Source organism: Xylaria bambusicola (genome assembly GCF_022495145.1).
Source record: "Xylaria bambusicola strain CBS 139988 unplaced genomic scaffold F5B22scaffold_85, whole genome shotgun sequence".
Taxonomy (NCBI): Eukaryota; Fungi; Ascomycota; class Sordariomycetes; order Xylariales; family Xylariaceae; genus Xylaria; species Xylaria bambusicola.
This window is the reverse complement of record NW_025953638.1, coordinates 59,317-79,529: the sequence shown is the minus strand read 5'-3', so window position 1 is coordinate 79,529 and position 20,213 is coordinate 59,317. Positions and strand designations below refer to the sequence as shown.

General features: G+C 50.4%; 8 protein-coding genes across 8 annotated transcripts; 4 read left to right on the top strand and 4 right to left on the bottom strand.

Annotated features, from left to right (window-relative positions):
* Positions 1-401: 401 nt before the first annotated feature.
* Positions 402-1,958, top strand: F5B22DRAFT_559402 (uncharacterized protein). Its single transcript, XM_047973031.1, has 4 exons — positions 402-563; positions 648-735; positions 923-1,035; positions 1,113-1,958. Exons 1-4 carry the CDS (start codon positions 525-527, stop codon positions 1,902-1,904), a joined length of 1,032 nt encoding a protein of 343 aa, XP_047825151.1. The 5' UTR covers positions 402-524; the 3' UTR covers positions 1,905-1,958.
* On the bottom strand, positions 1,959-3,999 carry F5B22DRAFT_559391 (amidohydrolase). Its single transcript, XM_047973030.1, has one exon. It carries the CDS (start codon positions 3,465-3,467, stop codon positions 2,013-2,015), a length of 1,455 nt encoding a protein of 484 aa, XP_047825150.1. The 5' UTR covers positions 3,468-3,999; the 3' UTR covers positions 1,959-2,012.
* Positions 4,000-5,134: 1,135 nt separating this feature from the next.
* Positions 5,135-6,404, bottom strand: F5B22DRAFT_652253 (RNA-binding domain-containing protein; the record flags this gene model as incomplete). The annotated part of the gene is made up of 3 exons (XM_047979579.1): positions 5,135-5,402; positions 5,461-5,701; positions 5,828-6,404. 3 exons carry the CDS (start codon positions 6,402-6,404, stop codon positions 5,135-5,137), a joined length of 1,086 nt encoding a protein of 361 aa, XP_047825149.1.
* Positions 6,405-7,420: 1,016 nt separating this feature from the next.
* On the top strand, positions 7,421-9,092 carry F5B22DRAFT_559379 (ribonuclease H-like domain-containing protein). Its single transcript, XM_047973029.1, has 2 exons — positions 7,421-7,606; positions 7,689-9,092. The coding sequence occupies exons 1-2, from the start codon at positions 7,584-7,586 to the stop codon at positions 9,040-9,042; spliced, it is 1,377 nt and encodes a 458-aa protein (XP_047825148.1). The 5' UTR covers positions 7,421-7,583; the 3' UTR covers positions 9,043-9,092.
* A 997-nt stretch (positions 9,093-10,089) lies between these two features.
* F5B22DRAFT_652251 (fucose-specific lectin) lies at positions 10,090-11,169 on the bottom strand (the record flags this gene model as incomplete). Its single annotated transcript, XM_047979578.1, has 4 exons — positions 10,090-10,403; positions 10,465-10,671; positions 10,724-10,898; positions 10,963-11,169. The coding sequence occupies 4 exons, from the start codon at positions 11,167-11,169 to the stop codon at positions 10,090-10,092; spliced, it is 903 nt and encodes a 300-aa protein (XP_047825147.1).
* Positions 11,170-13,963: 2,794 nt separating this feature from the next.
* F5B22DRAFT_559262 (Smg-4/UPF3 family-domain-containing protein) lies at positions 13,964-16,303 on the bottom strand. The gene is made up of 2 exons (XM_047973028.1): positions 15,873-16,303; positions 13,964-15,800 (listed from the first exon to the last, which is right to left on the bottom strand). Exons 1-2 carry the CDS (start codon positions 16,028-16,030, stop codon positions 14,117-14,119), a joined length of 1,842 nt encoding a protein of 613 aa, XP_047825146.1. The 5' UTR covers positions 16,031-16,303; the 3' UTR covers positions 13,964-14,116.
* A 77-nt stretch (positions 16,304-16,380) lies between these two features.
* F5B22DRAFT_630009 (calcineurin-like phosphoesterase) lies at positions 16,381-18,484 on the top strand. The gene is made up of 4 exons (XM_047976514.1): positions 16,381-16,847; positions 16,928-17,360; positions 17,418-17,847; positions 17,906-18,484. The coding sequence occupies exons 1-4, from the start codon at positions 16,688-16,690 to the stop codon at positions 18,095-18,097; spliced, it is 1,215 nt and encodes a 404-aa protein (XP_047825145.1). The 5' UTR covers positions 16,381-16,687; the 3' UTR covers positions 18,098-18,484.
* Positions 18,485-18,568: 84 nt separating this feature from the next.
* Positions 18,569-19,811, top strand: F5B22DRAFT_559196 (DASH complex subunit Dad1-domain-containing protein). Its single transcript, XM_047973026.1, has 3 exons — positions 18,569-19,155; positions 19,422-19,484; positions 19,554-19,811. The coding sequence occupies exons 1-3, from the start codon at positions 19,039-19,041 to the stop codon at positions 19,713-19,715; spliced, it is 342 nt and encodes a 113-aa protein (XP_047825144.1). The 5' UTR covers positions 18,569-19,038; the 3' UTR covers positions 19,716-19,811.
* Positions 19,812-20,213: the final 402 nt, after the last annotated feature.

Genomic DNA, 20,213 nt, shown 5'->3' with positions numbered 1-20,213 from the left:
CCCCGACATATTATAAGCAAGGCCATCATAACGCTCAACGCTAACAAAGCTAAGCGACACCAGATATAAATCGATGACAATAGTATATGCCTTGCGACTCCTGAGTATGAATGACTATGACAAAGCACAGCACCGTCGACAGGCTCACCAACGGCGTAGCATCAGAGACCTTATGTCCGCGGCCCTGGCAGCCCGTTGTGGAGAATAAGCAGCGTGCAGATGCGCTACACTCTTCCGAGTTTAGCGACAATACGGCACCATCTACTGCCCGGTTTTAGTGGCCGCCTGGCCGCCTGGCCAAGATATCGGATGGATTCCAGTCCGCTGTTGACATGGCCCTCGACGTGGCTCTCGACGTCGATGACCTCGACAATGGCCCCGGCCTTATTTCCTACGGGAGGATTTGAGCTTCGTTAGAAATCTTCACAAAATAAGCAGACTGCATTGATCATTTCTGCTAAACTGATGTTTACCCACAGCACTTTCTGTTCCACCCTTCACGCTTGAGTTAGCTTGCATGCATCATGAGTGTTGAACTAACTGCCGTCAAATCTCTACGCGAGGTGAGTGAACTGGTCTATATATAGACAATTATCCGAGCACTTGCACTCCCACCACCGAGATTGATACTGACGCAAGAGGAAAAGGCACGAAGCTGCAGCGACGATTGGACTGGTCTGACGGACCCGGCCGAAAGAAGACGGCGACAGAATCGCTTGCACCAACGAGCATGGCGTAAGTTACATAGGAAACCCTTACCTAGCAACAAGACGCTTGGACACGTAATCTGTTTCTGCGCTAGGGTGGGGTGCGACGTTGGGGTTCGCGACGACGAGCATGGAATGGACACTAGAGCTGCAGAAGAACTAGGGTCCAAAAACGACCCTCGTCGACGTCCTTCCACCAGCTGACCAAAAAATAGGTCGTAGACAAGCGGAGAAGGTTGGTGCCGCCTCTAAGAAGGCTCGGGATGAAGACCAGGCTGAGTATCAGCCATTGCCTAGTCTTGGGCTGGCTCATATTGACGCTTTAAATGTAAGGTGCCCTGTCCTCAGAAGATCGAGCAGGCCGCATAAGTTCAGAGCAACATACTAACTGTCCACCGATATCAGGCCTATGCCCTAGATGTCCAGAGGGGCTTAGACGAGCACCTGGCTGTAAGCCGAGAGTTTCCTGTCGTGCCATTTGAACGGTTAAAGCCGTTCTCTTACTGGGAACAACTACGGGCTCGAGTAGAAGCCCTCGATATCGCCCGAGGCGTGCAACTACGCCCTAAGCAAAGTTCCTCGCTCATCTACGATTTCAACAGCCCCGGTGAGGGAACACGACGTTTCCCACCCGTGTTCACCTATTTAGCTAGCGACTATGACGGGACCAATCTCCCTGCCGTCGTCTTCCCGCTCTCCGCAGATCACCGGCTTCTGGTCCTCATACAGCTAAACGCCTTCCGCGCCATGCTGACAAACATGGCGCTGTTGCGCATTATCGAACGGCTGCCGACGGAATGTGGCATGGTGCTCTATGCGAAAGACTTCCCACCTCCCCCCGACGTACTTCCGCCATCGCTGCAGGACACTTGGCTCCAACAAAACACATCGCACGACATGTGGATAGACTCGATCCCATTTCCGAAGATGCGAGACAATATCTTGGCGTATGGGACTGGCATTGACGAAGACGACTTCTGCGTTGACATCATGGGGGGCCTGTTTGAGGGGTTCAACGACATTGAGATCAACGGTGTGCTCGTCTGGGGTGAGCCCTGGTCGGAGACCGGATGGGAGGTCACGGCAGGATTCGCGAAGAAGTGGGGATTCTTGCTGAAGGGGTGTGATACACTGATTGAGGCAACGAATAGATATAGGGCAGCTCGGGGAGAGGACAGGCTTGTCGTTGAGTTTTGAGGGCTAGGACTAAGGAGTTACGCAGGATATTTTATGCTGGGTGGGTTTTGGGCTTCTGGATACATCAATGTCAGCTTGAATAGTTCCCTATTATTTTATATACTTCATTTATAAAGGATCCTCGCCCCATGGTCCAACGCCGGGGCCTTTGAACAGGCGACCACCTTTCCAAACCCAGCCGACATTCTTCTTCTCCTGCAATATCTTGACGTCCTCGACAGGGTTATGCAGTAATCCTAGTATATCCGCTTCATAACCTTCCTTCAACTGACCCGTCTTAGGCGCCATCGCTCCGACGCTGAGCGGTCCATTGGCTGTCGCAGCCTTGATGGCTTCAAGGGGAGTCAGACCTGCCTGCACAGCATAATCCAGTTCCATCGCCATATTGAAGCCCGGAGCAGTATCCGTCCCCAGCGCAATACGAACCCCAGCCTCGATCGCCATCTTGTAAGCATTGAGGTGGTTGGTGCCGCATAGCTGTAGCTTCTCCCACTGGTATTTCGTCAACCCCTTGCCACCACCCTGCAGCAGCAAATCCACAATCGTACGCGTCGCGACATACACCGTGTCCTTCTCCTTGATGAGCTTGATGCACTCCTCATCGGCGAAAGAGACGTGCTCCACAGTCGTGACTCCCGCCTTCACAGCCGCCAAAATCCCAGGTTTCCCGTGGACATGAGCCGCGACGACGCGCTCTTGACGTGTCGCTTCTTGCACAATGACGTCCAACTCCTCGGGACTGAACTGCGCGTACAGAGGGTTATCCTCGAGCGACAGCACGCCGCCGCTCGCGAAGATCTTAATGCACTTCGCACCGCGTCGGATCTGGAGACGCACGGCACGCCGACATTCGTCGACGCCATCTACAAGCAGACTCTGTGTCGAGCCCCAGTGGCCCGGGTGCACGCTCGAGAGCCCAGTATTCAGGTGCATGTCTCCGGCAGGCATGTCGAACATGTCGCCGTGACCGGCAGTCTGGCTCAGACACGCGCCTGACGAGTACACGTTTGGCCCGACGATGCTGCCGTCGTCGATGGCGCGGGATAGCTCGCACCCGTACCCTGCGACGTCGCGGAGCGATGTATATCCGCGCTGGAGAGCCTCCCAGCACCCTTTCGTCAGTCGCGCGCCGGCGACAGCGGGGTGCTCGAGCCGTGGGTCGCCGCTCGGATCTATACCATCCAGTGTCGTGGGTGCCTCGCCCCCAAAGTGGGTATGCACGTCCCAGAGTCCCGGCATCACGAAGGGGATGGAAAAGGTTCTATGAGCGCCGTCTGTGTACTTGGAGGGTACATCGTGCTCCGGCCCGACCCAGGCGATGAGTTTGTTCTCGATTACCAGAGCGGCCGACTTCACCGGCTCTCCGTCGCCGGGGATTAACAGAGCGGCTTTGATAATGGTGTATACGGTCTTCTTGAGAATTTCTCCTGCATTATCCTCATCACGCTTGGGACGCACTGTTATCCCGAAGGCGGTGGAGCGGATGCGGGCGGGCATCACATCAGCTCGTGCCGACACATTTTCAGTTACCATAGACAACGGCTGGGGCTTGCGTCTAGTCATTTTGAAGGGTAGAGCACGATACCCAGATAGACCAGTGTTTCTCAATTGAATAATGATGAAGGAGGTAATACTGTTCAGAGAAGTGCGGATCTCAAGACCCGCGACGCCATTAGTAATCGTTAGGCAGGGTAGGGATCATGCTAAAAGAGGAAGGTCTCAAGGTAAGCACCTTCAACTATCTTTTACCCATGAAGACGCCCCCAACATCAGATATGGTGAGACATGAACTTTAGAGGTGAAGCGACCGTGTGTTGTGAGCTGGCTTCAGGTCTGGACACTCACTCTAAAGGCTGGGATGCCGATTGAGAAGGATCATTCTGTAGGTATTCGACAAATCCACACAGCAAGAAGTTACTGTTGAGCCGAATTGGCTCCTACAGTTCGATAAGATCTATCAATAAGCCGGTGATCAAACATCCTTTCAGATATTGGATCCCTGTGGCGGCTACATGAGCTTCAAGTCAAAGATGTGATAATCCCCTTCATGTGTGAGCCTGCTGTCAAAGCGGTTGGCCAGTTTTCAGAGCAAGGCATTGTTCAATCTAAAAAGATAAAATGAACAATGCTTTGATTCGGCACAAAGGTATTGTCCAGCTCTTTGAACTCTTTGAACACAGGTCTGAAGGCGTGAGGTATATAACCGTAGACAAACCATCAAATCTAACAATGTCATTTTTACGAACACCGCGGAATCAAGATTTGATATAACGGAATCTATTTCTAAAGCTCATAAGTAACATATCCAAGATGTCTAACACACCAGACAAGCTCCAGGTACTCCTCGAAGCGCTGCGCCTCGAAGACCCCTCGAACTCGGCCACCAATTGCGAGGTGTGCCAACTACAGGGTAGGATAGTATGTCCTCATCTAACCCGAGAGCAGTATGCTTCACTAAAGACAACGAAACGAACACTTAAAACGGAAAGCCGCATTTTCCGCGTCTATGACTGCGGTTGTGTATGGCGCAACGGCTACCGTTGTGTAATGTCATACCCAGGATTCCAAAAGGAGAAGGGCAAAGGTCTTTGCCCCTCGTGTTGGAGATATCTTGCCACTGATGGCAGACGTATGCGGCTTGATCATATAGGGGAGAGACGATATCAAGGAAATGGGAAGTACAGGGCGAAAGTAGATGACTCGAAACGTCGACGACGCAGGGGTATTTATAGAGTGTGGCTTCTAAGGGGTCCGATGATAGGTAAGGTACAAATCTAGCAGCGTGTCTTTCTCATAAGACAAGTCATGCTATCTGCGTAGTGTATCGCTTTCTCTAGAATTGATAGTGAGATTTATAAAAAGCGTTTTCCTTCATTCCCATATAACGATGCTCATGACTGGTGATGATGTTTACTTCGGCCGCCGACTAAGTAATGATGGTCAGGCCAATTCGTCGAGAGTCAAGCTGTGGGATTGTCCCTAATTGACGTGCGTAGACCATATTTTAATTCAGCCAACGCAATTCTCTAGCAACTTCCTTCCTTCATCTCTAGGAGTCAGATAGAATGCTGGATTTGATACGTAGACGGGGAGGAAGCATAAGTATGCGCCAAACATCCATGTTACCACGCGCGGGCTTAAGATAGCTGCTACATCAGAGAGTGCATCGTTATCTCTCTAGTTGGTCTTTAGCTAGACCTGTTACAAGAGCCTCAAAGTTTACTTCCACGTCACTCCTCATTGCCCCATTCCCTAGCGGGCGCATCTTGCTTGTCGAAACCTCGCTTGCCATCGAGCTCATCCCTCTCCCGCCACTTGTTGGAACGGCCCTTGGCTGGAGATACCTTCAAACGCTCTCCTTTGAATGGTGTTCCATTCAACGCTTCCATGGCCTCTTTGGCCTGTTCGGGCGTCGAAAAGTCCACGAAGCAGTAGTCATGGCGGCCAGGAAGTTCCCGGGTGCTTTCATGTGCAGAGACACGCTTGCTGATGGCTTCACTGTTTCGGAATTAGCGGCCCTTGTTTACCTAAGCGGAAAGAAGAAATTCAAACTTACAGTTTGTAATCCTTGAATAGCTCGGTCATCTCAGCGAAGTTAGTTGCCTGGTCGTGCATCCGCGGCAGCCCGCCCACATAGAGACGCTTCCCCGTGAAGTCTTGGCGATATCTGTCGAAAGACCTTGGTTTCGACTGCTCGTCACTATCCTTTTCGCCCGACCACTGACCCCAGCGATTCGGTGCCTCGCTGGGTTTTCCGCCTGAGCCGCTTCCTTTGGGCTGGCATGGTCGGCATTTGACTATGGTGTTTCGCGTTAGTTTTCAGCAGCCTCGGTGAACGCAGTTGGTGACATCGGGCGCTCTTGGCACACAGATTCCGAGCCCTATCGATAAAGCCAGATGGGAAAAATAGAGAAACCGCTTACCCTCACGACCGAGTAGATCCTTGCCTTCTAAAATCTCCATGGCTTTCTTTGCTGAGTCGGCATCAGGGAACTCAACGAAGCAATAACTAGGATTGCGTCCGGTGAAAGGATCAATCGAGATGTGAATGTTGATGAAGTGACCCAGGTCGTTTGCTTTCAGTAGATCCTCAATATCATCTGGCTTGGCCTGGTAACGGAGGTTGCCGATATAGATCCGCCTCCCTTCCGCAATAGCTTTCGCCGCACCATCGTCGTCTTTCTGAGGCGACTTGTTAGTTCTTACCCGGTCGTACGGTCGGCTTTTAGGGAAGAAGTCTGAGGGATCCAAGCGACGGGCGGCATTATCGCCATTAGTTTGCCCGTCCTCGGTCGCTTTCTTCTCTTCTCTATCACGCCATGAGGGACCACCGGTACTCCGATTCTGCGTGAATCTAGACGGCCTCGGTGAAGATGCAGGGCTCTCGTTTTTCCTCCAGCTAGATGCGTCGCGCCAGTTGGAGGACGTCGCTGCTGACGAGCGCGAGGGTGTGGGCGCGGGCACGGGCGCAGGCGCAGGCGCAGCAACGGGATCAGCCATGTTTTCCTGTTATTCTCTTCCTTTCGCGAAGTTGATGATGATGATGACTGTTACACTCGAGGGAAGCTTTTGGGCGACAGCGCAAGTCAGAACCTAGTCATGAAATTTTCACTTGGGCTGTTATCCCACTTGTCGCGTGTCCCAGACCAGCCAACCAACAGTCGCTAAGCGAGTCAAACGGCCTTAGAGCATTCTCGCTGGACACTACGATGCCGCGGAAACGTTGGCGTCTCTGATTGGGCCTAGTCAAGAAAGAAGGGATGCCCCAGCCACATCCGCTAAAGCGAAGAAAAACACATCGCACTGGAATTTTGGTTGGGTTTTCACCGCTTTCATTACACTCACTCATACCCACTCCCTTTACATCTCATTCACTATCACAATGATGAGAGAGACAAGCGGCGGAACATCAATCCTCTACTAGCAATCTAATGAAGTGATAGCCTCACATTATGAGGCATTATATGTTATCGGACTCGCTCATTTGCCATAAATGGATAGAGACAAACGGTGAGGTGAGAATGCAGATGATGCGCCATGATACCTCCCCATTTCGATGGAGGCAACATTGAGATGCCTCTGACACCTACCTATCCTCTCAATACTTGCAAAAGGCCATTATTTCAATGTTACTACCTACCTATAAAAGAATGTTTACATCCATCTACCAACCCTTTCAATAAGGTGGGACCTTGATATCAGGGCCAATTGTGTCCTGTAACTTGTAAGTACCTCTGCAGGCATATGTAGATCTTATCCTAGCACGTGGTGCAGCAGAAATCTAAGTTTAAACATCCAGGCACTTACTGTATACCTAGCATTATGGCTGTCACATAGCTTATTCATAATCCATAGCTAGAAAAGATTCAAGGTGTTTCAATCAAACGTTATATCGCTGCTATTGAGCCAGCCAGTCGGTGGTACACCCAGACTCCTCTTATTATACATATGCATATATGCAAATATGCACATATAAATGGTTTTGATCAACTTGAAGGCTCCACTGACGTGAATTGTGAATTGCGAATTGTGCATTTTTTCAGAACCATTCCCTTGCTCCTCAACCGCAATCCTCGTCCAGAAGATCGTCCTATGTGACAACGACTACCAATACATACTTCATAAACTTCGCTTACACACCATGACGGAGGGCCAGTTGCCCTACAGCGACTTCCTATAATGAGAGTCCTAGCACGATGCGGGTGAGAAGAGAACGCTCAACGCGAACCACATGAATACCTGCCTATGTATTAACTATGCCAGAGTCTTGTACAAACCCAATAGCCTTGGTCTCCGTGGGATTCTGCATACGAAGCTACAGGGGAGCCTACATACGAACCGTCGACCGAGCCATGCTTTCTCCAGCTCTGCTTCAAACCGCAGCATCGAGGAACCACGTCTATCATTTCAGAAGGTCCCCGCGCCCGTCACCGAGTTAGTGAGAAAGACACCGCGGCGAACCCCCGCCACCAAGTCATCGGGGCGTCGACACAAAAAGACATGGAATCATGAGCATCGCCCTCCCAGCCGCTTTCGCTGGGCTTCAAAGGAAACCCCCGACTACATACGCGATCATCTGTACAGCGTTCTCGAGTCCTACGTCCTCAATAGCGAGCGTCTCGCGTCCGAACATTTCCCCGCCCTACCCACAACTGTCGATTCCGACGCTTTGGAAGGCGATTCCGATACGCCGGACCCGTATGACACGACAGTCAAGACGCCGTGCGTTCACCTTGACGCTGACCATAAAACGTACGACGCAATCGTCATCGATTGCGAGATGGTCACATTACGAGGCGGCCAGCAGGGCCTCTCGAGTGTCGTCGTTCTAGACTTCTTCACTGGTAAAATTTTGATGCGCGGCCTCGTAAAGCCGACGGGCATCGTCACCGACTGGCGCCGAGGGGTCACAGGAATCAATAAGGCAAAGATGGCGGAAGCCGTCAAGAAAGGTAAGGCGTTCGCCAATTGGGCGGTGGTGCGCAAAAAGATCTTCAATGTGACAAACCCCGAAACTATCTTCATTGGGCATGCGTTGAGCAACGATTACCGTGTCCTGCACATGGCGACCAATCGCGTTGTTGACTCCATGACGCTGCTATCGCACGCTGTATTCGGGGACGCGAAAACCTTTCCGCGCACCTGGAGCCTGAAGTCTGCATGTAAGGAGCTGTTGCAACTGACCGTGCAGAAGACGCGCGGCGCGCATGATCCCCTCGAGGACGCCCTTGCTACGCGAGAACTCGTACTCAAGTTCGTGCAGGATCCCAAGAAGTTAACAGAGTTCGGTGAAAATATTCGTGCAAACATGGCGCGAATAGTGCAGAAGGAGCAGGAGAAAGAAGCAGCAAAGATTCGAAAAAGGGAACTTCGGAAAGCTGAGAGAGCGAAGAAGAGTTCTGAGCAACTTCTGCAAGAGGCGGCTGAGAAGGCGAGGAAGAAGGAAGAGAAACGAAAAGAAAAGGCGGCCAAGAAAGCAGCACTGTTACAGCAGAAAACGCTTAAACGAGCTCAAAAAAGAGAGAGGCAAAAGCAGTGGAAGAAATGGCGAGAAGCTAGGGAAGAGGGGGAGCACATAAGCTTCAAGGGGTGGTCTGACGCGCAGGGTTTGAATGCCTTTATCAATGTTCCTGGATAGTTCGTCCTGCTCGTGCTCTTTCGACGCACGTGGTTGAAATTATCACGGCACAAGATATCTACTGCCGGCGTATAGCAGAAGTAAGTAGAGCTAGATCCCCTCATTTAAATAAAGAACGTAACAGTGCCCCAGGTGTAAGATCAAAAATAAAAGAGGAATAGTACAGTGGTGTACGGAGTACATCAGCACCTTTGGGCCGTTCCATATCTTGAACATTCATAAGTGATGTGGCCTCCCAATGTATATTGCGTCGATGGCGGTCCGATGACATGAGTTTATAAATGTCCCTTTTCAGATGCCTTATCTCTTAGATCGCAAAGCACAATTGAACGCTTTTATAATCATATGTTGCACCTTGTGATGTTGATGTCAGAGGCATTCAGGGTCGTGTGAATCTCTTACATAGCGGAACAGTATCAGTACTGTTGTAGTCGAATCCCTTCATCAGCTCTGCTCCAACCATATTCAAGTCTATCTCGAGCAACAAATGTGGGAGCTATTGTGAAACTTGAGACCAGTATAATGTCTTGCAGTTTTGGTTACGCTTCTGGCCACGTCTCTCTGTACTTCTGTTAGTCACCGGCAGGCAGAGAATCAGGGGATAACACCGAGGACCGAAATTACCGAGCCAGTTTCCAACAACATGGTGCGCTAGTGGAGTCAATATGCCCAAATTAAAACGGAGACCGGGCGGTTCACAAGGTTTGTATCCGCGCAGGTGTCCCGGAATGGGTCACTTCTGCTCTATAGCATCGCAGTCATCGTCCAATTGGAACAGATACGAATTGAGTTTCGAAGCAGAAAGTCAACCGGTACGTTATTGGTTTCAAGGGATCTACTTTATAGTTGTAAAATCAGATAAATTGCTTTTATCAACTAACTAATTGACCCCCGACCTGTTGAAAGGTAGGTTCGGCCACGGCCAGTTTCTGGCCTGTTGAAGGACAGAAGCAATGATCATCATTCATCGTCGAACTTCCAACTCAGCGAGCATAACCTCAAAGACGATGCACTCACCACTGCGTAACAGTACTGGAAGATTCGGGCTTAAGCCTCATACTCGCCTTTGTACCACGCTCCTGCATTGGACTGGGCCTGTTCGCGAATCTTGTTATCATCAGCCTGATAGAAGACTCTCAGCTCAGTTCCCTCTCTCCATTCGAGGGCTGCAATGCGTCTTCCAGGGCGCAGAGGTCCTACGACAGCCCCTTGCTTTACCCACCCTCCGTCGTTGTGGTACGCGATGATACTGGCGCTTGAGTCCTGCAAGAACACTCGCAGGTGCACACCAGCTTGAGCGTCTCTGAACACCACAGCGGTGATCGAGGCGTAGGGGGGGATGTCGGGGATAGAGAATTCGCCTGCACCGTACCCATGTTAGGCTAAAACAGATACTCTCAATAGGGATGTTCACTTCCTCACCTTCGAACCATTTAGAATTCTCGTAACAGTGTTCCTTGACGGTCGAGCTGTCACGAGCCTGGTAGTATACGCGCAGGCAACTCCGCCCTTCCTTTTCCCAGCGCACAACAGCCAAGCTGGACCCATCCTGAGCAACGGGAAGAGAAGCTCCCTTCCTCCAGCCACCACTGTTATCGTATACAAGTTCTTGAACCTTGTTATCCGGGTCTGCTCTTCCGTTAGTTGAGTAGGACTTGAATGATCATCATCAGAACCTCACCTTGGACATATACTCTGATATTCCTGTTATCGTTCCAATACACAGCGGCAACCTTTGAGGCCGCGGCAACGCGGAATCTCAATTTGTTCAGCGCACCACCCCACCAGCCAGGCTTGTTGGACGAGTATCCATATTCCTCCAGGTACCCTTCTCCCGAGACGCAGTATACACGGACCTAGCTCGCGAGTACAAGTCAGACGTGGATACTAAATGCGTGAAGCTATGGCGATAGTACTTACTTCCTTTCCGCCATCAAAGCTAATAGCGGCTAGAGGACTTGACGGCTTGGCTGTGAAGGTCGGAGTGGTCGTGTGGCTCCAATTGCCCTTGTTATGGATAGATTGACGCACCGCGCCGTTGTCATCTTGGTAAAAGACATTGCATTGCCACTCGCCTGGAGCAGCGACGGCAACGTCACTTCCGTCTCGAGCTGATGGAGAAGACATTGTTGGGATGCTGAATGGAGTGACGACTTAGAGTTTGAGACTTGAGAAAGAGGCAAAGGAGGTATAATGAGGAAGATGAGCAAGATTGATGTGGTGATGACTAGAGGAGTTTCATGACCAGAGACTCATGGCGGAGGATTGCCCCCTTAAATATTCGAACTCGGAAGTGGTAAATCATTTCTAGCGGTCTACCGCGGGTGGCAATATGGAGGTGCTCGATACGTGGTGAAGTGTTGCATGTTGCAAAGACGCAAGTCCAGTCCCCAAGTGGACTCACAGCTCGCCTAGGTAGCCTATGTAATCGTTTTCACCCGATGTATTCACTGTGAAGAGAGACGCTGATCTACTGGCCCCTCGGACTACATAAGACATTGCAGGTCAGTGGCCGGCTGAGCTGTATACCGCATACTCTAATTGACTGACACAAACGCCAGATTCATCATATCAGATACATGAGTGTACGCTGGCAAGCGCAATAAAGATTGATACGTCGAACACTGGCAAAGTACTATGCATACACTCTGTGTAAGTCATGGCTGTCGTTAAAGCCACGGCTGATCCGAGAACATGAGATACGATGGTCCTTGAAGGAGTGGACAGGCTCATGAGCTACTTGTCTGAGGCAAAGGTACGGCTCGTGTACCCGTTATTCTATCAAGAATCATATGCTATGAAGACCGGAAGCTAGCAGCTCGCCACATTCTCGTGCCCTGTGAAGACCAGAGGTGTTGCTATGCAGCATACTCTCATGATCAGTATAGTATAGCCACACATTAGTAGACAGGTCACACAATAGCTGGCAGAGATGCTGTCTCTCACACTCTCTCTCTCTCGCGTAGGGCGGGTTTACCGATATCTCCTGCGTAGTAGACGATGCAAGGCACTTCCACTCCCCATGATCGTCGACGCCTCATGCGGGACCCTTATTTCAATACGTAATCAGATATGACTAGAATAGAAAAAAGAAAAGTCCGAGGCAGTAGCTCACAAACGGTCTACCTAGTTTTGAGGAGTTCACGAGAACTCATACATATAGTGGCTGGCTACTCAACATTTAAGACATGGACCCTTGTGTGGCTGGCTGGGCCTGTGAATGGAGACAGAAACTTGCATATTGATCCCGATGCTATGTATAACTACACTGCATCCCGAGCAGATCTACCTCACCGGTGTGCAAAGTTGACGCATCTTGTAACAATGACTGGATAGCTTTGAAACACATATATATTAAATTCATGTGACGTCAACTTGGCAATTCATTTCAGTTCTCGGTGCAGACAGAATGCTTCGCGCTCACTGGGCATTCGCCGTTCTTGCTCGGCCGTATCTTGCCGACTGCAACTGGCGCGGATGATGCCAGTACGGAGCCGATCACGGCATGTTTGATCTGAACTTCTCCAATCAACCAATGGTGTCCTCGTGGATTCGTAGCCCCCGCATCCCCGCGATATTTGTGGCTGCCGGATCGCTACCACATCCGGAGAGCACTTTGCCCTCCGGTCTCGCCTCTTTGAATATTGTTTTTGTACAAGTGTCCAATAGGGCGATGTTTTGGGGGTTTCACAGCACAGTTCTCTAAACGCGGGGTTGCTTCAAAGGCTATCCTCGAATAGTGCCGCATTTTCTAGAGTGGCTGCGAGTTCGGATAATGATTACTTGTGCGATGTATTCCTCCTCAAACCCCCCATAGAGCGAGTTTGGCTTTGGCTGATACCTAAGCCTTAGTTATTCCAACAGTTGTCTATCAAATGTGGTATTTGTTAGTTCTTTGGAGAAATATTTCGTAGTCGTGATTCAGTGTTTGCAAGACGTTTGCGTGGCTTCTATCATATGCAAGCTAAAGGCGCATACAACTGCTTCGTGGAACTCACCTTGGCGCGGAGTGTTTCCCCTAATCACCGCCTGACCGTATCGACCTCGAAGTAGAGAAGAGTTGGCAAGGCTTGCTAGGTATTGCTATTTCGAGGTTTGTTCACCGTCGAGACCATGGAGTTGTATGCTTAGTATTCAGTAAAATCGGCCGGTAGTGAGGGACAGGTTCAAGCCATTAAGCATATGGCTGCGAGAGCTTCGAGGGTTGTACAAGTATGATATCTATCTTGGAAGTATAGACATCTTATTGCGCCCACAGGTCTTTCCAAGTTACATAGTCACATGAACCCCACTGTCAATGAGTGCAGAGAAAATACTCTGGCACCTCCCAAGGCTCTTCTCCTAACTTCATTGGTATCGCTCCCGGTTCTCATCTTGTTCCACTCAGTGAGGCGCCCGCATCACACCAGTGGCGAGCCCTCAACAGTCGACTAGGTACCGCGACGACATCAGTGGTTACGCTAAACGCCAGTCAACGGCTCGGCCCGCAGGCGCTATTCATGAATATATGGCAATCCAGCACTGGCCAAGTCTTACAATAATTCTATTAATTCTTGACCTTCTTCTCCAAGCCAGAGGTCAGACAGGCTCTAGATACATCATTAGGGCCATGTTCGACTCTCCAAGCTCACCTAATATCGTCAGCTTGGTGAGCCTGAATCTGAACCAACCATGCCAGGTGCTTGCTAAGTCTAAAGAGTCGATTGAGGACTGCACTATCGTCGACCTACAAGGAACTTGTTACCGGCCATTATTGAGGACGACCTGAAGTTCCAGTTTAATGACACACTTCCACTCCCTTTCTGTTGCGGGATTATTGGTTATAATGGCGCGACATGCGCTTTGAGATAAGCCGGTAGGGTCCTAATTTATAAGCTTGCTTTGCTGGCTTCCTAGCCTGGTACCTGATTCTCTGCTCAGTCAAGGGTGATGGCTCGTAACCCGTCTGCATAAAGCCGGATAGTTTAGCTTTCTAATATTGATGAACCCGATGAATTCAGTCAGAGAGTAGCACGACCCGGTGTTTTAGGATATTGCATCGATGGCAACTTAGTTTCTGCTCAAAAAGTATTCTTCATCCAGCAGAAGCCCCTGGCTGTGAAGTTGGTGGGCCTACTTGGTCATTAGTCCCACTTGTGCCAGCATTTGCAGCTCCTCGTCGGCCTCTACCACGGCCACCCCGTTTAGTGCGTTCTGCCTGCGGTTCGGCCTTCTTCTCGGCAGCTTGTTGTTGAGTGGGAGTGGCAGCTGTGGGTGTGGATGTTGATGTGGATGTTGTGGTCGCCGTGGCTGCAGTAGATGCCTTTTTTGTTTCCTTCCGTTCCAGAACTTGAACAGTACCCTGAGCTACCGAGACTGGACTAGCAGCTACAGCTTTGATGAGCGCATCGTGATTACCAAAGTCAACATACGCAAAACCCTTACGTTTGTCGATTTCAACGAAGGTAACAGGGCCGAAACCCTCCATGGCTTGTTTGAGCAGAGGTTCCGTGACACCCTGGGAGGGGTTTGCGTGTTTGACAAAGCCACGAGTAGCACCCGGAGTTATAGAAGAGGTTGCGGCTCCCTTTTTCTGCGCTGTAGGTGTGGACTTCCCAGCCAACGCGGCTTTACCACTCGCGGCCTTTGGCCCAGTTGGAGTTGCTGGGGTGGAGTTTGAAGCTGTTGTTGTCGACGTTGCTGGTGCCACGTCGGCGGGTGTGATATTGTCTTTGCGTTTCAAGATGACTGGAGTGGGCATTGGCGCTGATTTGCCGGTTGTGAGAGTCTCGGTTGCCTTTCCCTTTCCAGTTTCGTTCGATGGATTTTGCTTCGCACCTTTGCCGCCCCGGTTTCGTCGAGAACTTTCGGGGGTTTGCGATTTCGAGGCGGTAGGTGTTGACGACTTCGCAGTAGAGGAGGCAGACTCCCTAGGTCCAGTTGGCGTTGTAGAAGCAGCAGCCTTACCACTGTTCTCTTTACCGTCCTTGCTTGTTTCTGGTTTGCCAGTAGCTTCGGCCTTAGCTGCATCTTTCGCCGCATCCTGCCGTGCTCGCCTGTGAGCACTCCCTGGACTGAGACCAAGGTCACGTTGCAATATCTTAGCAGCAGCAGCTATGTTCGCGCGGCGACTCTTCGGAGCTGCCTCCTCGCTTGCCTTACTGGATGTAGCTGAATTTGCTGCAGACTTTGCAGCCTCTGCTACCTCCTGAGCGACTGCCTTCTTTGTGAGTAATTTGACAGGCTCCTTGGCCTTATCTTTGTCCCTGTCCTTCTCAGAGGTTTTGTCCGCCTTGTCGGTCTTGGACTCCTTGCCCTTCTTCTTAGTGTCGTCTTTGCTCTTATTGGATGATTCATGCCGGGGATGTTTAGCGCTCTTAGACAGTGCAGCTTCCTTTGCCTTGTTGGCCTTTTTCTCCTTGAGATATTCGACCAAGGGGGTTGTCGTAACTTTGACGTCAGTTTTAGTGGCATCCTCAGCAACTTGTTCAGGGTCGGTCTCCTTGGTCGGCGTTGGTGCAGTGAGACTTTCAAGGAACTTCATGAATTCCGGTTCAGAGTCGATGGTGCCTTGCCTCGGGTCGGTTCGTTTCTTTCCTGTTGGGATTTTCTGCAGAGGGGCAATTTCCATGTAGGGCGGACCGACAAGAGCTGGATCATTAGCCGTGCGTTTAGCATCTTCCCACTTCAATTGCTGAACTCTATCTGACAGAATTGGGAGGTCGGCTAGGCTCAGGAGATGAAGGTAACAGCGCGCAGGCCGAGAAAGGTCGGAAGGACTAGGTTTGGAGACGAAGCATTAGTGGTAAGGCAATGGCAATGGGATAGACAGCCTGTCAAAGAAGACTAACTCATTAGAAATCTCGCCGTCATCAAATCGCATCCAATCGACCTTGCCATTGCCGGATTTCCAACCATCACCAAGGATAGCCCAGAGCTCATCCTCAGTCATGCCAGGAGGCAAGCGGCGAATCACAACCTTCTTCCCTTCGGCTGGGGTCTTACCCATCCTTGAATGTGATAACGGTGATTTCCTAAGAACGTGGGCGAACGCGGACTATCAATAACGGACGTAAAGCACATGATCTTTGTGTTAGAATTACTAGCCAAGATACCTTGCAGACGGTGTCTTGGTGTCTCAAGTGGGTGAATCACCAGGTAAGGTTAGGAGGAGCTGATGTTTTGAGCAGGAGGGAAAGTAAACTGCGACCAAGGCGCATACCTGGCTGGCTCATTATCGCATCAAGCAAGCACCTACCCCACCATGGATAGCTTGGGCATTGTACCTGCCTAAGTACCTACGAAGTACATACAACGTTATAAGTGTTATAGGTATAGTACTAATATTATCTAATCCAGGGTACCTGTACAGTACATACGCACTGTAATCTAATTACTATTACAGTAGATTCATCCCACCTTAGTCATCATCAATGAGCCTCTGCACAGATTAGTCATTCCTATATCGGGGTTATGCTACTAATACACTATTAGCATATCCGTAGCCCACCACCCCCCAGCTCTCGACAACCCACCTGGGCATTGTCTACCATCGTCAAGACCGCGTTAAGGGTACTGCTATTGTCATATCGGTCTATTTCCAATTTCTTTTCTCTTTATATACCCCATTTGTTTCAACAAAATCTCGAGCTCTCTTGTCCAAATAATGGGCCCTGCTCGTGTCGCAGTACCCAAGCCCGGGCCAGCTAAATTGACCCCAGGCGCCGGGCTGGACGAGTGGCTCGAGGAAGCGAAACAATGCCATTATCTACCCGAGCCTGTCATGAAGGAGCTCTGTGAGATCGTTAAGGAAGTTCTTATGGAAGGTAGGCCTGCCCTCTCAAGGCCCCGCTCAACAGATTATGGGGCGTTCCCAACTGACATGTGCTTTGGCTTGGCTATAAAGAATCCAACATCCAACCGGTAGTGACCCCAGTGACCATCTGCGGTGATATTCACGGCCAGTTCTACGACCTGTTAGAGCTGTTCCGCGTCAGCGGAGGCATGCCCGGACAGCCCGCCACCGAAGCGCCCGCGACGGCAACAACCGTAATCACCTCAGACGACATCGAACCCCCCGAAATAACAAACCCGAAGCTAAAGAAGAAGATAAAGCAAACCAAAAAGCCCGAGAACGCAGATACAACCTGGGAGAGCTCAGGTACCGCCGAAGAGGACGAAGAGGACGCTACTGAGATTGCGAACTCTTCCAATCCTACGTCAGGCGAGGTCGCGGCCGCCACAAACGCAGATACCCGCTTCGTCTTCCTGGGCGATTTCGTAGATCGGGGATACTTCAGTCTTGAAACATTCACATTACTTATGTGCTTAAAAGCCAAGTTAGACCCACATGTCCCCTGAGACTTGGAGGCTCTCCCATGCTAACGCAAGAGCAGATACCCTGACCGTATCATCCTTGTCCGTGGCAACCACGAGTCTAGGCAGATCACGCAAGTATATGGATTCTATGAAGAATGCCAACAGAAATATGGCAACGCGTCGGTGTGGAAGGCATGTTGCCAGGTTTTTGATTTCTTAGTGCTCGCTGCGATCGTCGACGGCGAGATACTCTGCGTCCATGGAGGTCTTAGCCCTGAGATCCGCACTATCGACCAGATTCGAGTCGTTGCTCGTGCCCAGGAAATTCCTCATGAAGGCGCTTTTTGCGACCTTGTCTGGAGTGATCCCGAGGATGTAGAGACGTGGGCTATCAGTCCTCGAGGCGCTGGGTGGTTATTTGGGGACAAAGTCGCAACCGAGTTCAACCATGTTAATGGACTCAAGCTTATTGCTCGTGCGCATCAATTAGTGAACGAGGGATATAAGGTATGTATCTATGTCTCCAGGCCCGCCACGCCATCTTCGCGTCCTAACACATCGGCAGTACCACTTCCCTCAAAACTCAGTCGTAACAGTTTGGTCGGCGCCAAACTACTGTTACCGCTGTGGCAATGTTGCCTCAATTATGACGGTGGACAAGAACCTAGACCCTAAATTTTGTATCTTCTCGGCTGTCCCGGACGACATGCGACACGTGCCAGCGGGACGGCGCGGGCCATCAGACTATTTCCTTTGAAGAGCAGAAGGGGACGTTGTTGTACTTGTGATTCCGTCATGAGCTGGATGATACCATTAAGGCGTTTGGATGGCAGTGATACAATGATGACACAACCAAAGGCAATCGATTGCCTTGCAACGATGCATATAGAAGGGATTAAACGGGATTGCGTCTACGATGATGCACAAGTGGCATTTTTTATCTTCAACGAATTTTCGAGGACACCCAGGACGGTTCCTGTTTGTATATTACGTAAACGACGCAGTCTTCCAGTCGGCACTGCATATTCTAAGGTTTTCTATATGACCTGTATTAATTCGTGTCAAATCCGGACGTTCAATTATAAATATATATACAGCCACCAATAATCTTTAGTTGATGGGGGGCTACCTACGGTAGGTAGGTAAGCAGGTACTCAAGAATTTGCCTCTGCGAATCTCAAAACGCTAAGATAGATCTTCGGAAGAGATACGAGTGCCATTAGAGCACATCGTGTCTATTGGGAGGAATGCGGAATTGTATCACCCCAGTGCGTAACGCCGCGCGGGTAGATATCGATCTGGTTCCACTATGGAGGGGTCGGGGCTAACCTTTACACTGCGCCCTAATACCGGGCATTGAGACCCCGGATCAACCCCACCATCGACCTCATAAGACAGACAGAGCACGCAGCAACACGCGACTTGGATTGTCTAAAGCCTAACTTATCTGATTTAACAACGTCTGAGGAACACCTCGTGGAGTATCATCGGTCAACTCGCCTAGAAACAGGTCTCTCTCTAGATACTTACCTACTTAGGTACCTATCAGATCCCGTTTCATCGAGGTACATAGACAAACGCCTGTGGATCGTCCGCGTAGATCAACCCGCACAGACACGCTTCCCAAATACCTAATTTTCTCGCATCTAAGGACGATAGAAAGGGAAGGGAAGTGAGGGATACATAATCCCGAAGAACATGGCGTCACATTCCCGCTCGACGTCCATCATGGGCCGGAGCACGAGCGTCGCCGGTGGCAGGGAGAAGACGCACTTCGAGCAGCAGCGTGAGGCGTTGATTGGGGAGATAGCTATGGTGCGTTCTTGGCTCTTTTGACCACTCTTCATCTCTTTTCATATCCACCTTTTCTCTCTCTATTTATTCCATCAGATTTCCCGTCTCACTTCTGAATCCGTGACTTGCTTCCGGATGCATATCTGCTTAAGATACGGGGAATTAGGGACATGAAGCAGCTCATGAGTAATCGACCAAGAGACTAAGACTGAAGAGAGAGAGAGAGAGAGAGAGAGAGATGGAGAAGGGAAATAGCCATGCACTAACACCATCCACCCTACGCACAGAGCTTCGAACACGTCCTCGCCAACATCAACAAGCTGAACCGGTCACTCGAGGCCGTTGTAGCAGTAAGTCAAGTTATTTCCCCCTCTTCCCTCTCGAATCATTTCCCGAAGAACCACTAATCATCAACACAGGTAGGCAACGAGTTCTCGTCCGTCGAGGCGCTCTGGTCACAGTTCGAGAACGTCATGGCCAAGGACGAGGAGACCAAGGCAGCAGCGGGCGATGACCAGGAGCAGCAGGATATAGGGGAGCGGTCGACGACGCCCAAGGGCGAGCCAACGCCACAGTCGTGAGGAAATGGGTGTAGAGAGAGTGTAAGCGAGACAAGGTCACGACGCGTGGATTTCTTGATACTTTACTTCTATCGCGGGACGGCGTTCAGGCATACCACCATCACGAACGACGAATGAAATACAGTAGAGCAACGCTATATCAGATTCGACGCTGATAATGAATAATTTCAGTTTATTTGCTATCCCAGACCATGCTTTATGCGTTGCAAAAGAACAGTAAAAACAAAACACAAATCCATACAAACGACGAAAAAAACACCAAAATCTCCCATCCCACGCGGGTTTCTAACTCATACAGTGTTTTTCGCCGTGTCCAGCCTGGCAATTTTCCCAATCCTCTTGACAAAAAGAAGACAGAGAGAAAGTAACTAGGTATAATCTTGATATATACCATTACCCGCCTCCAGTCGTTATCGACACAACAATGCTGGCAAACCATATGAGACTAGACATAAAAGACAAACCATTTCCCCATCCCCTTTCTCTGCCTTCGGATCC

Coding starts and splice junctions, on each gene's coding strand:
- F5B22DRAFT_559402 (XM_047973031.1), top strand. CDS start 525: ATGAGTGTTGAACTAACTGCCGTCAAATCTCTACGCGAG. Junction 564..647: donor CCGTCAAATCTCTACGCGAG/GTGAGTGAACTG, acceptor CAAGAGGAAAAG/GCACGAAGCTGCAGCGACGA. Junction 1,036..1,112: donor CTCATATTGACGCTTTAAAT/GTAAGGTGCCCT, acceptor CACCGATATCAG/GCCTATGCCCTAGATGTCCA.
- F5B22DRAFT_559391 (XM_047973030.1), bottom strand. CDS start 3,467: ATGACTAGACGCAAGCCCCAGCCGTTGTCTATGGTAACTGAAAATGTG.
- F5B22DRAFT_559379 (XM_047973029.1), top strand. CDS start 7,584: ATGAGAGTCCTAGCACGATGCGG. Junction 7,607..7,688: donor AGAGTCCTAGCACGATGCGG/GTGAGAAGAGAA, acceptor CAAACCCAATAG/CCTTGGTCTCCGTGGGATTC.
- F5B22DRAFT_559262 (XM_047973028.1), bottom strand. CDS start 16,030: ATGGGTAAGACCCCAGCCGAAGGGAAGAAGGTTGTGATTCGCCGCTTG. Junction 15,801..15,872: donor GACGGCGAGATTTCTAATGA/GTTAGTCTTCTT, acceptor CTCCAAACCTAG/TCCTTCCGACCTTTCTCGGC.
- F5B22DRAFT_630009 (XM_047976514.1), top strand. CDS start 16,688: ATGGGCCCTGCTCGTGTCGCAGTACCCAAGCCCGGGCCAGCTAAATTG. Junction 16,848..16,927: donor TAAGGAAGTTCTTATGGAAG/GTAGGCCTGCCC, acceptor TTGGCTATAAAG/AATCCAACATCCAACCGGTA. Junction 17,361..17,417: donor CTTATGTGCTTAAAAGCCAA/GTTAGACCCACA, acceptor ACGCAAGAGCAG/ATACCCTGACCGTATCATCC.
- F5B22DRAFT_559196 (XM_047973026.1), top strand. CDS start 19,039: ATGGCGTCACATTCCCGCTCGACGTCCATCATGGGCCGGAGCACGAGC. Junction 19,156..19,421: donor TGATTGGGGAGATAGCTATG/GTGCGTTCTTGG, acceptor CCCTACGCACAG/AGCTTCGAACACGTCCTCGC. Junction 19,485..19,553: donor CACTCGAGGCCGTTGTAGCA/GTAAGTCAAGTT, acceptor TCATCAACACAG/GTAGGCAACGAGTTCTCGTC.